General features: G+C 44.1%; 1 protein-coding gene across 1 annotated transcript in view; it reads left to right on the forward strand.

The window, feature by feature from the left end:
* LOC311245608 (NEDD4-like E3 ubiquitin-protein ligase WWP2) overlaps positions 1–13,341 on the forward strand; it is a 113,798-nt gene that overhangs the window by 36,818 nt on the left and 63,639 nt on the right. Inside the window, exon 5 of the mRNA XM_084335514.1 lies at positions 1,001–1,090. Within this exon, the coding sequence (XP_084191640.1) occupies positions 1,001–1,090 (90 nt within the window). The remainder of the gene's footprint in view (positions 1–1,000; positions 1,091–13,341) is intronic.

The following is a 13,341-nucleotide window of genomic DNA, read 5'->3' on the forward strand; positions in this document are numbered from 1 at the left end:
GTAGGGAGGGTTGGGGAGAGTGGGGAGAGTAGGGAGGGTTAGGGAGGGTTGGGGAGAGTAGGGAGGGTTGGGGAGAGTGGGGAGAGTAGGGAGGGTTAGGGAGGGTTGGAGAGAGTAGGGAGGGTTGGGGAGAGTAGGGAGAGTTAGGGAGGGTAGGGGAGAGTAGGGAGGGTTGGGGAGAGTAGGGAGAGTTCGGGAGAGTAGGGAGGGCTGGGGAGAATAGGGAGGGTTGGGGAGAGTAGGTAGGGTTAGGTAGAGTAGGGAGGGCTGGGACACTTGGGGAAGATTGGGATTAGGGGGGATAGGGAGGGTTGGGGCATTTGGTGAGGGTTGGGATTAGGGGAGAGTAGGGACATTTGGGGAGGTTTGGGCCATTTGGGGAGGGTTGGGGTTAGGGGAGAGTAGGGAGGGTTGGGAGTGGGTAATGCATAATGAAATCATGTTAAGGTATTACTGCTATCATTTCACAAATCCCATTTCAGATACTGGTCTAACGAATACGTAATTACTTGCGTTGCACGTGTTATCAGTCCCTGTGTAATGTTATGGATTCAAATACAAGTATTACTTAATAGTCGTATCCCTCCAGCCGTGAAGGGGAGTGGGTTGGATGGGGGTTGAGGGTTATAGTATGTTGAATAACTCAGGATGGTTTTGATGAACGCAGACATTTAATTTGCATCTCTCTCTATCTCTATCTCTATCTATCTCCATCTCTCTCTATTTCTCTCTCTGACTTTAACTCCATCTATCTCTCTCTGTCTATCTCCATCTCCCCATCTCTATCTCCTTCTCTCCATCTCTATCAATTTCTCCATCTCTCTATTGTTCTCTCCATCTCTCTTGATTTCTCCATATCTCTATCCTTTTTTCCATAACTCTCCATCTCTCTCTATCTCTCTCCATCTCTCTCTATCTCTATCTACATCTCTATCTTTCTCTCCATATATCTCCATCTCTCTCTCTCTATCTCTCTCTCTCTTTCTCTCTCTCTCTCTAGTTGGGAGCAGCGTGTTTTGCCGCATGGCAGAGTTTATTACGTCGACCACAACACCAAGACCACCACCTGGGAGAGACCACTTCCACATGGGTAGGTCTCTCTCTCTCTCTCTCTCTCTCTCTCTCTCTCTCTCTCTCTCTCTCTCTCTAGCCATCTATATCTAACTATCTAAACTGTGATTCTAATGCAGAAAATGATTGCTGAAATGTACTGAACAGGACACAGGGCCGATAATAGCGATTAGCTCTTAGTTTCTATAACAGATAGACATAACAGTATTTTTCACTATTTGTATTTAGTTTATTTCATAATGTACAGAGTTTTCTTCATTTGTATTTTAATGACACAATTGCATCCTTTGTTTTTGTCCCTATCTTTTGTCATTGCATTTGTATTATAAAGAGTTGTTGCATGGGCGCTTAGTTACCACCAATTATCTGAAGACGTAAATAACTTCACCTTAACTGCGTGTGGCAATTAGCGCCGATCTTTGTGAATTGGAGTGTTTTTGCAATGAGGCTCATTTGCATAGAAAGGGGCATATTCTCTGCCCATATTACCTCATTGAAATAACCGCAAATAGCACGGACGCACAGAGACGCAATGATGATGGCAACGCAGTTAGCACGGTATTTAACCCTTTGCGAGTGCTTTGTGAAAAGCAGGGTTTGTTTTGGGGTTATTTGCACAGGCCTAGCGTCAGAAAAAGCCACGCAATCCCTGAGTGAATTCGCCCCACAGTGTTATAGACATGAAGCTAACCAGTCTGACACAGTGTATTGCCTGTGAGCCTCCACTAGGGGCAGAGTGTCTAACCGTGAGTGAATGAGTGACTGGGTGAATGAGTCCTGATACCTCAGAGTGTCTGCATTGACACCTAGATGTTTCTCTGTGTGAGTGAATGTGTGCGTCTATGTGAGAAGGGGTCAATATGTTGCCTACTTGTGAACATTCCTCACATGTTTGTGACTGACTGCGGTCGCTGCATATTGTGACTCAGTGATAGGTTAGGGTGTGTGTGTGTGTGTGTGTGTGTGTGTGTGTGTGTGTGTGTGTGTGTGTGTGTGTGTGTGTGTGTGTGTGTGTGTGTGTGTGTGTGTGTGTGTGTGTGTGTGTGTGTGTGTGTGTGTGTGTGTGTGTGTGTGTGTGTGTGTGTGTGTGTGTGTGTGTGTGTGTGTGTAAATTCTGGATCGTGGCTTTTAACCTCTTATGCATCAGGCAAAAAATGGGGCTAGTTTTGCATAACGCGCCTGACAATTGCATACCCAAAGTAATTTGTGATTTATTATACTTTATACTTATAGCACATGCATGAGCCTGGTCTCTTATGAAAGGAAACATTATGAACGTTCTTCTACAACTGGAAGAATCACTCTTGAGTGCTAATGAAATAAAGTTACAGAGGTTTGAACACACTGAAGTAAAAGTTTTGTTTGCTCACATTTCACGTTTACTTGTTGCCAGATGCCTGTTTTTGAGTTCCAGCTGAGAGGTAGGAGCTGGAAAACATAACGTTTTCCAATTTCCATAGCCTGAAGTCTTATCTAGTACAGGTCCAAAGTTGTTTTACAAAGGTTTTTGTAATTTGTGTACCGGCAATAATTCGGCATTATTATCCAAAATGGCCGTCCGCTGCCATTGATTCCGACGCGCTAGTCAAAACAAAGAACTTGTCCGGCTTCTTCTCGTTCCAACTTCTCGTTGCAATCATACATTGTGATACCCTTGGCTCCAGAATTTCATTGGCTACAAAGGTGGTCAATAATTTTTGCCATCAGCGGTGACTTGTCCATTCAGAACCCCGCCAAACCTAGAGGGCGTCGGGTGGCGTAGCGGAGATTGCGCTCCTCAAGCGATAAATAGTGCGCCCCCTGCTGGCACTCAATGTGTTAACAAAACCTACAAAAATACCAAAACATACAATGCATTTCTTCTACTCACAATACTTGTCCTACTCTCCCGTAGGAGCTCCTGTTGTATGCAAAAATAAAAATACAGCTCGCAAACACATATTTCCAGTTTGATCGTACTGTATTAGGACTGTCCCCGACTAAGGATTTGTATATATTTTATATATATATATATATATATATATATATATATATATATATATATATATATATATTTTTTTTCGTGGATCATTCCATTTGGGCTGTGAGGGGTGCTTAATGTGTGAAGAAGTCGACTGAAGGCTTCTTGTCCTCTGTGAAAGCATGCAATTGGTCCACTGATGGATACATCTTGATATGTCTAGTGTGTGAAATCCTCTTTTAGTGTCTCTGTGCCCGTTTTCTTAGGCAGTTAGCCTCGCTGTTATGTGTGCCATTAGCGTTAGCCACGCTTCTACTAGGCATCTTTGCTTTTGGAAAGAATGATTTATATAAATTTAAAAAAATCTTTTTATAAAAAATTTTCCCTTTGCATTTGACCTTTCTATCGATTAGTCGACTATTCGACTAGTCGAGGTCAACCCTATATACTGTATTATTATAACCAGGGGCATTGTACATATTACAATATTTACTTCAGAGGGCAACACGCTCAAGATGGATAGATGTACATTGTTAATCCTTTCACTGCCACACTACAGAAGATTAACCCTTTAATATCACACTACCGGTAGTGTGATAGTAAAGGGTTAACCTTCTGTAGTGTGGCAGTGAAAGGGTTAACACTGTATGTATTGTCGCAGTGAAAGGGTTAACCGTTTGGTAGTGCAGCAGTGTAAGGGTTAAACAGACCACTGTGTGCACACTGGAGTCCAGGGAAAGTACAAGGCCTATGTTCATCGAATGAATGAATGACACTGACCAAAAGCAACAGTAGGGCTCTGTGACTCGTTTTAACAATGGAGTTCTATGACTTTGTGGATATGAGCTACATCTGTTGGACAGATCAATGGTTCTCAATGAGTCCTTGAGGACGTTCTCAGGGGGGTCCCCAGGAAAATGGGGAATGGTTAGACTTCACTATAAATGAGCCCAGTGGCAGAATAGCATACATGTACAGTATACAAGAGTGACTGAGCATCTTTATAAATATATTGGGGCGGCAGTGACTCAGGAGGTAGATCGGTCTTCTGGTAGGTCCCCGGTTCGATTCCCCGGCTCCTCCCTGGCAGTGTGGCGCAGTGTCCTTGAGCAAGACACTTAACCCCTAACTTCTCCCGACGACGAGCAGGTTGGCACCTTGCATGGTCGCCTCCGCCGTGGGTGTGTGAACATGTGGGTGTGTGAACGTGTGGGTGAGTGAATGTGTGGGTGAGTGAATGTGTGGGTGAGTGAATGTGTGGGTGTGTGAACATGTGGGTGAGTGAATGTGTGGGTGAGTGAATGTGTGGGTGAGTGAATGTGTGGGTGAGTGAACATGTGGATGTGTGGGTGAGTGGATGTGTGGGTGAGTGGATGTGAGTGAATGTGTGGGTGAGTGAATGTGTGGGTGAGTGAACATGTGGATGTGTGGGTGAGTGGATGTGAGTGAATGTGTGGGTGAGTGAATGTGTTGGTGAATGGATGTGTGAGTGAATGTGTGAGTGGATGTGTGGGTGAATGTGTGGGTGAATGTGAGGCATAAGTTGTAAAGCACTTTGGATAAAAGCTGTTATATAAATGCAGTCCATTCACCTCTAATCATAGGTTTCAATCTCTCCACAACGACTTCCTCACTCACCTACAATATATAGACCGTTATGGAATTCTGGACTAAGCCACATCTTAACAATAGACATCTTCTCAGGTGGGGGTCAATGTGGGGGTCCTAATGTGAATCAATGTAGGGCTGCCGCGGTACAGATTTTTTCCTTACCGCACACATTTGCGAAGCCATTCAAACCGCTGCGGTAACCGCAAAAAATAAAGTTCGAATGCATTTATTTCTGTAGTAGTCTATTCTTTATAGCCTAGCCTCTAGTCTAAATGTCTATCTTTAGAGGACGACTTTGCAGCAGGAATATTGTTTGGGATTCGGCAAGCACTAATTCGTTATTGAATGTGAAACACAGACAACATAGGCTACTGAACACTGTTTATTGACGCTTGACAAATTGTTCTTGAAACTAAATGTGCATATAACAACAGAAACAGATAGGCCATTACACATTTTTAAAGGCTTTGCACTGCAAAGTTAGTAAATACAAATAAATATTAAAGTGCACATTTGTTGCGGCAATTTATTGGATAAAGGCCACTCGTTTAAAAAACAAAAAACAATAATGAAATAATACAAGGTCTAATAAATTGAATGAAAAGCCATTTTTCGCATTTATTCTCTCAATTTTAGCCGCTATATATGGAATAAACAATGCCTTGAACATGGCTTTTAAATGGACATATGGCCACTTATTGAAAAATGGAGCCTCTAATAATTATTACCCATATACGTAAAATACGCATAGCCACTTATAGTTATTCTGAGACGATAATTAATCTGTATCTGGATAACCAAGGCACGTATTTTGTCGTGGCAGGTAGCGTTTTGTCGGGAAAATGTATATCTATAGACTGGTGTATTTTTCGTCCAAGAAAAATGGAGCCTCTAATAATTACACATTACAACCTCTATTTAACCATACCTACACACATTACAGCCTCTGTTTAACCATACCTACACACATTACAGCCTCTGTTTAACCATACCTACACACATTACAGCCTCTGTTTAACCATACCTACACACATTACAGCCTCTGTTTAACCATACCTACACACATTACAGCCTGTTTAACCATACCTACACACATTACAACCTCTGTTTAACCATACCTACACACATTACAGCCTCTGTTTAACCATACCTACACACACTACAGCCTCTGTTTAACCATACCTACACACATTACAGCCTCTGTTTAACCATACCTACACACATTACAACCTCTGTTTAACCATGTTTAACCATACCTACACACATTACAGCCTATGTTTAACCATACCTACACACATTACAGCCTCTGTTTAACCATACCTACACACATTACAGCCTCTGTTTAACCATACCTACACACATTACAGCCTCTCTATTTAACCATACCTACACACACTACAGCCTCTGTTTAACCATACCTACACACATTACAACCTCTGTTTAACCATACCTACACACATTACAGCCTCTGTTTAACCATACCTACACACACTACAGCCTCTGTTTAACCATACCTACACACATTACAGCCTCTGTTTAACCATACCTACACACATTACAACCTCTGTTTAACCATGTTTAACCATACCTACACACATTACAGCCTATGTTTAACCATACCTACACACATTACAGCCTCTGTTTAACCATACCTACACACATTACAGCCTCTGTTTAACCATACCTACACACATTATAGCCTCTCTATTTAACCATACCTACACACACTACAGCCTCTGTTTAACCATACCTACACACATTACAGCCTCTGTTTAACCATACCTACACACATTACAGTCTCTGTTTAACCATACCTACACACATTACAGCCTCTGTTTAACCATACCTACACACATTACAGCCTCTGTTTAACCATACCTACACACATTACAGCCTCTGTTTAACCATACCTACACACATTACAGCCTCTGTTTAACCATACCTACACACATTACAGCCTCTGTTTAACCATACCTACACACATTACAGTCTCTGTTTAACCATACCTACACACATTACAGTCTCTGTTTAACCATACCTACACACATTACAGCCTCTATTTAACCATACCTACACACATTACAGCCTCTGTTTAACCATACCTACACACATTACAGCCTCTCTATTTAACCATACCTACACACATTACAGCCTCTGTTTAACCATACCTACACACATTACAGCCTCTGTTTAACCATACCTACACACATTACAGCCTCTGTTTAACCATACCTACACACATTACAGCCTCTGTTTAACCATACCTACACACATTACAGCCTCTGTTTAACCATACCTACACACATTACAGCCTCTCTGTTTAACCATACCTACACACATTACAGCCTCCTCTCCTAGCAGGCTGGATTGTTTTCCTGTGCGCTAAGCCTTCGTAACGTCTCTGTCACCAGTACGCACTAACACCATTCTCCCACTCCCTCTCTTTGTGTGTATATAACATAAAAGAGTCACCAACACCGCCGGAGCCAACACTTTTATGACATCTTTTTTTGGTATTCAATTATTTATTGATTTTTGCCAGTGTGCGTATGTGATGTATATATATATATATATATAATGTGTGAGAGAGAGAAAAGCCTTGTTTTTTAGGAAAAGGTCAACCCCCTCTACCCCCCAATCTCAGTTTTTCCACCGAGGGGGAGGGGGAGGGGGGCCCAGAGAACAAAAGTCCTTTCTTAGTGCCACATGTAGGCCGTACGTCTGCTGCTGGCTGCCCCGCCCCTTCGGAGGATCAATTAGCCACTAGCGTGGGGCCGGCGCTCCAGATGTAAGCAGCAGGAAGTGTTTAGGAGAAGCTTCTCTCGGGGCAATAATGCTCTCTGTTGCTGCTCCCGGAGTTGTCGTGAGACTGCTGTTAAAAGCCTCGTGTCTGGGATCAGTGGCCTCGACGCTCTGCCTGTCGGTCGGTCTCTTCTGTTCTTGAAACTCTTGGCACATTTACTGGATGCATCGTTCACGTCCACCTAAAGGAAAATCTCATTTAGTGTTTTTTACATCTAACTATAAAAGAAGGAATCTCTTAATGTATTGCCTATGACTCTCATATCTCGAGAACCGTTCATCCGATCGACTTTGCACTTTGCTGGTGTATCGCTGAGGACCCAAGGGGGCGCAGTGTCTAATGTGGTGCCAGATGGTGGCGCTATAATAACAGACTTTGCGCAAGGGGGGCGGCTGGGTGGCGCCGCGGACATTGCGCTCGTCACCAACGCACGAGACACCGGTATCGAATCCGGCTGTCGGCGTTGCCTCCGGCTTGGGCCGGCCGTCATACTAACTCAATTGGCAGAGTTAGCGGGTGGAAGTCTATGGGTGGTAATCTGGACCTTGTAAACAGCGACTCCTACAGGTCGGTTGGGGCGCCTGCACAGCAGAGACAGGAAAATGGTGGGGGCAGTGTGAGCCTCCTACACGTTACTCCTCGCCAAATGAGAGTCCGCGCTGGCAGGTGAAAAGATGCGACTGGCTGCCTACACATTTATCGGAGGGGACATGCGATGGGCTTCTATCCTACCTACAACCGGCCAGTGGGGGGCACATGCAAGCAATGTTCAAGACAGGGGAGGGGAGAATTGGCACGGCTAAATTGGGATGGGAGAAAAATAGAAAAAGAGGAGAAAAAGTGAATCAAAATAAAAAGAACAGACTTTGCGCATATTGCCTGAGAACCGTTCATCCGATCGACTTCACACTTGGTGGGTGTAAGGCTGAGGACCCAAGGGAGTGTAGTGTCAAAATCGGTGCCATTTGGCCAGATGGTGGCGCTATAATAACAGACTTTACACGCATTCCCCGAGAACCGTCCATTCGATCGACTTCACACTTGGCGAGTGTATCGCTGAGGACCCAAGGGAGTGCAGTGTCGAATCTGGTGCCATTTGGCCAGATGGTGGCGCTATAACAACAAACCTTACATTTTAGCATGTAACTTTAGGAAAAAGGTTGTTTTGCCTAGGGGTGGGACGGGGGGGCGGGGGGGACAGGGAACAAAGAACAAAGAGCTGTGTCACTGCAAGCAGCACTTCCAGGCACCAAGCAATCAGCCAGTTCTGAATGGCTATGTTTTGAACGGGCACTGCACTGGTCTTTGAATGATTTGGACTGGTGTCCTCTTCAGAACTAGTTTCAGGATAACATTGGTGTTACATCCGCACAGTCTTCAGCACATCCCACACCCCACGTTGGCTACGTTACCACCTACCTGCCACCTAAGAAGCCTGGGGAAACCTTGGCCAGATGTAGCCTAACCATTAGAGGATAGTATAGGATAGAATCTTCCTAATCTTTGGGCTGCTGTTGTTTCTGTTTGTCACAGTTAACCCTTTCACTACCACACTACAGACAGTTACGTCATTTTCGTTTTTTTCCTGTTCCACCCTCTGTTCCACTTAGGGTGCTTTCTCACTCACCATCGGGGTCGAATCAGCTCCGTACCATCTCGTTCCGTCTTTGGGTGCGAACTCCCCCCCCCCCCCCCTCTAGTTTGTGTACACACTTCAGTCTTGGTTCGCTCCGGGTTCTGTTTACGGTTTGCGTTTTGAGCGTGTACGCTTGCCGTAGGCGATGATGTCACGCTCGAAAATGTAAACGCAGGAAGAATGTTAACACGGCGGTGGAGACTGGATGCTGATATAAAATAAACAAATAACCAATAAATATGAAGAAATACGCTAGTTAGCTTAGCCTATTACTAGTAACATTGCTTGCATCAATTATATTGAATGTCATTGATCTACCGGTCGATCACGGCCGACTGGTTGGGCACCACTGGTCTATAGAAATAAATGCATTCGAACAAGAAAGTATAGTAGACATAGCAATTGCAAACGCTAACGCTAAGCTAATGGCTAACGCTAGTTAGCTTAGCCTGTTCAGCAGCTAACATTATCCCATCGCTCGTGGCAATTATATTGCATGTCATGTCTACTGGTCGACCACGGCCGACTGGTTGGGCACCACTCGTCTAATAGAAATAAATGCATTCGAACAAGAAACCAATGTATAGACATAGCAATGGCAAACAAAATTGCCAGGCCTAATGCGAGCCAGGGAAGTGTGCTTCGTGTAACGTGGCTTCATGTTTTCATCCACTGAGCTGTGAGGCTCCACATGCTTGTTTTGGTTGAGGTCTGAACTCGCAAATTGCCCATAAATATCGTTTTTGTGGGTATTGTCCAGTTGTTGCTGTGTGTTTTTATCTGCCCAAAATTCAAGCAAGCATGAAAGCATTACAGTAACAACATTGTGTGTGTCACGCCCCCCGCTCCCACTAGCGCGCACCCGAGACCACCTATTTCACTGGTCCAGGTTCAGCGCCCCCGGGGACGAATCAGCCGGGGACGGGGACGGGGGGGGGAGCGTTCTCACTCAGACGGACACACCCTTTTCTGGTACGACCCGGCGCTGATTCGACCCTGAATGGTGAGTGAGAAAGGGCCCTTAATGTATTTCCCCATTGACCATTTCTAAATCGGCTCGTTTTAGATAAATAAAGCATTAATGTTGGCATGGTGTACCTTTCTGTGCGTATTTATCCACAATAATAGCTCAGCGTGAAAATATTCGCAATTAATCGTAAAGGTAGCAAAATAACAACGTTTATGTTTTCATTCGCTGGGAAACTACAACAACAATTTGGCGCTGCTGACTGATGTCACCACAGCGTAGCCTCCTGCCTGTAGTCACAGACCTAGATTTCCCTTACATTCCATAAGCTTAACAATTCGTACAATGGGGGCGGCTACGTGGCGTAGTGGGCAAGGTGCTCGCCACGAATTACGGAGACGCTGGGCTTGCCTGTTCGAGCCCAGCGCTCCACATTGCTTTCAGTTTAGCTGGTCGTTCATACTAATACACATTGGCCGTATTAGGGGGTGGGGATCGGGCGTTGTGGACAGCGACTCCTACAGGTCGGTTGGTGCGCCTGCGCAGTAGAATCAGGAAGTGTCGGGGGCAGCGTGAGCCTCCCACGCGTTACTCCTCGCCACTGAGAGATCGAGCTGCGCAGGTGAAAAGATGCGACTGCTGTTACCTCAAGTACCGGAGGGGACTTGTGCTATGTATGACTTAGTCCACATTGCAGCCGGCTTGTGGGAGGCAAGAAACAGCGTTCGTGACAGGGGAGGGTTGAATTGGATGATACGAAATTGGGATGGGAGAAAGATCAGAAAATGGGAGAAAGTGGATACAAAAAAAAAAAATCGTACAATGGGGAAATAACTGACCCTGAATCTGTGGCTAGTATCTGTTTCACCCAACACTAGTGCTCCGGTTATCATAACCATTTATCTCTAAAGCTAACCACTATTTGTAAAAGCCACAACCATGTTACATTTCGTTAGCCTCATAGCATAATTGCCTAAGTAATTTTTTGGCCAAATTGATATTTCTGCCTAACTCTACTCTCCTCACACTTCTGCACCACCCTGGCTTAGTGGCTGTGTCCTCAGCCAATCAGAACCTTGTTATTTCAAGAATCCATTTCTGCCTAACTCACTCGCCAAAATTAGTTTTTTCTTCTTTTCCGAAAGTCTTGAAAAATGACTTAGGCAATTATGCTATGAGGCTAACGATTATTTTTTTTTATCCACTTTTTCTCCCATTTTCTATATTTTCTCTCATCCCAATTTCGTATCATCCAATTCAACCCTCCCCTGTCACGGACGCTGTTTCTTGCCTCCCACAAGCCGGCTGCAATGTGGACTAAGTCATACATAGCACAAGTCCCCTCCGGTACTTGAGGTAACAGCAGTCGCATCTTTTCACCTGCGCAGCTCGATCTCTCAGTGGCGAGGAGTAACGCATGGGAGGCTCACGCTGCCCCCGACACTTCCTGATTCTACTGCGCAGGCGCACCAACCGACCTGTAGGAGTCGCTGTCCACAACGCCCGATCCCCACCCATCAGTTTCCCACCCCCTAATACGGCCAATGTGTATTAGTATGAACGACCAGCTAAACTGAAAGCAAATGTGGAGTGCTGGGCTCGAACTGACGAGCCCAGCGTCTCCAGCATTTCGTGGCGAGCGCCTTGCCCACTACGCCACGTAGCCGCCCGAGGCTAACAATTTGTATTTATTAAGGCTGTCAAAGTTAACGCGGTATTAACGCGTTAACGCCCGATTCTATTAACACCACTATTTTTTTTAACTCACGATTAACTTTTTCAAAAAGAAAATATTATTTTATTTTTCTACTTTTTTTTATAATTTTTTTAACTAGACTTCACTCCGGTGTATTATTGATACTCTCATTGATACTATGTTTGTTTCTGACTCAAAGTGTGTGTGTGTGTGTGTGTGTGTGAGAGATAGAGAGATAGAGAGGGGGGGTGAGAGAGATGAGGAAGGGGCAAGAGAGAAAGAGAGCTGGGAGAGTGTGTGTGAGAGAGAGAGAGGGGGGGCAGGGTGTGAGTTCTCAGCCCTTGTGTGGGTGAATGTAACAAGTTCCTAACGTTTTCTTTCCCCTATTATTTCATGCACTTTATTCATTGTTTTAAATTATTATTTTCTTTTAAGTTATTTTGTGCATCACTCTGTTTTGAATTCGATGCAAATTTGCAATGCATGAGGGTCATCCTTTTGTGTTAAATGGCTGCATAAAGCAAGCATTTGTTGACTCACGTGACGTGAGGTAGGCGACAAACAGGCTGCCTACTGGTAAATGTAGTTCTTTTTTACTACAAATTAAAAACCTTATAAAACTAAAAATGCTTAAAAAACAATGTTAGTGATAGAAGGGAACTCATTTTGTGCAAAAATGGAAAGCTTGCCAATGTTCATGCGGCAGAATTGTTACAATAGCCGATAATCCATGTTCCCAATGATAAATCCCTATACGGGTGGAACAACCAGTGACGTCAGACTACACCTCCATATTCAATGTGCCAGATGACGTCACCGGTGGCCATATTCATTCAAACTCATTTACTCTCAATAACTGTAAAAAATATATATATATATATCATGTGTGCAAAACTGTCTAAGGTTTTTGGATGCGTGTGTTGAGATTATGTGCAAAATAAAGCAGCATTGTTTTCTTGGGTGAAGTGCCCTTTTTAAATAGTGAATCCTCTCTTGTGTCCGGCTGCTGTTAAAGAGCAGGTAAGGGAGTTCTCTATTCCTATTCCTATTTTATCTTTATTGTTGATTCTATTGTGCTCTATTTAATTTAGTTTATTTTTCAACCTTATTTACAGTTGTACAGCCCTGGCCTATATTTAATTTTATTTCATAATTATATTATATTCTATTGTGCTCAACTTAGTTCATATTTCATTTTTAACTTACTCCACCTTCCACCTCTTTATTCTATTACCTGTCTGTTAATGTCTGTCCGCTAATGTCGCACCGAAAACGACCAAAGCAAATTCCTTGTATGTGAAAACTACTTGGCAAATAAAGACCTTTCTGATTCTGAAAAAAAAAATAGTAGTGTAGCCTGTTGTTGGCTTCGGTAGCTTGATTAGCCCACTGTGTGCCATTCCACAGGTGTTTAGAGACCCTGAAGAGAGGCTCTAGTCAAAGGGGCCTCTGCCCTTGGGGGCCGATATATTATACAAGCTGTGTCGTTTCTATGACACTTTAGCGTATAGACTGTGCTTCTGACCCCAAATGGGTCTCGAGGCCCCCAGTGTTGTGTCTTTAATTCACCACACTGAGGACCACTCTAGTCTCTCAT

This window comes from Notolepis coatsorum (assembly GCF_963971535.1).
Source record: "Notolepis coatsorum genome assembly, chromosome: 18".
NCBI classification, from domain to species: domain Eukaryota; kingdom Metazoa; phylum Chordata; class Actinopteri; order Aulopiformes; family Paralepididae; genus Notolepis; species Notolepis coatsorum.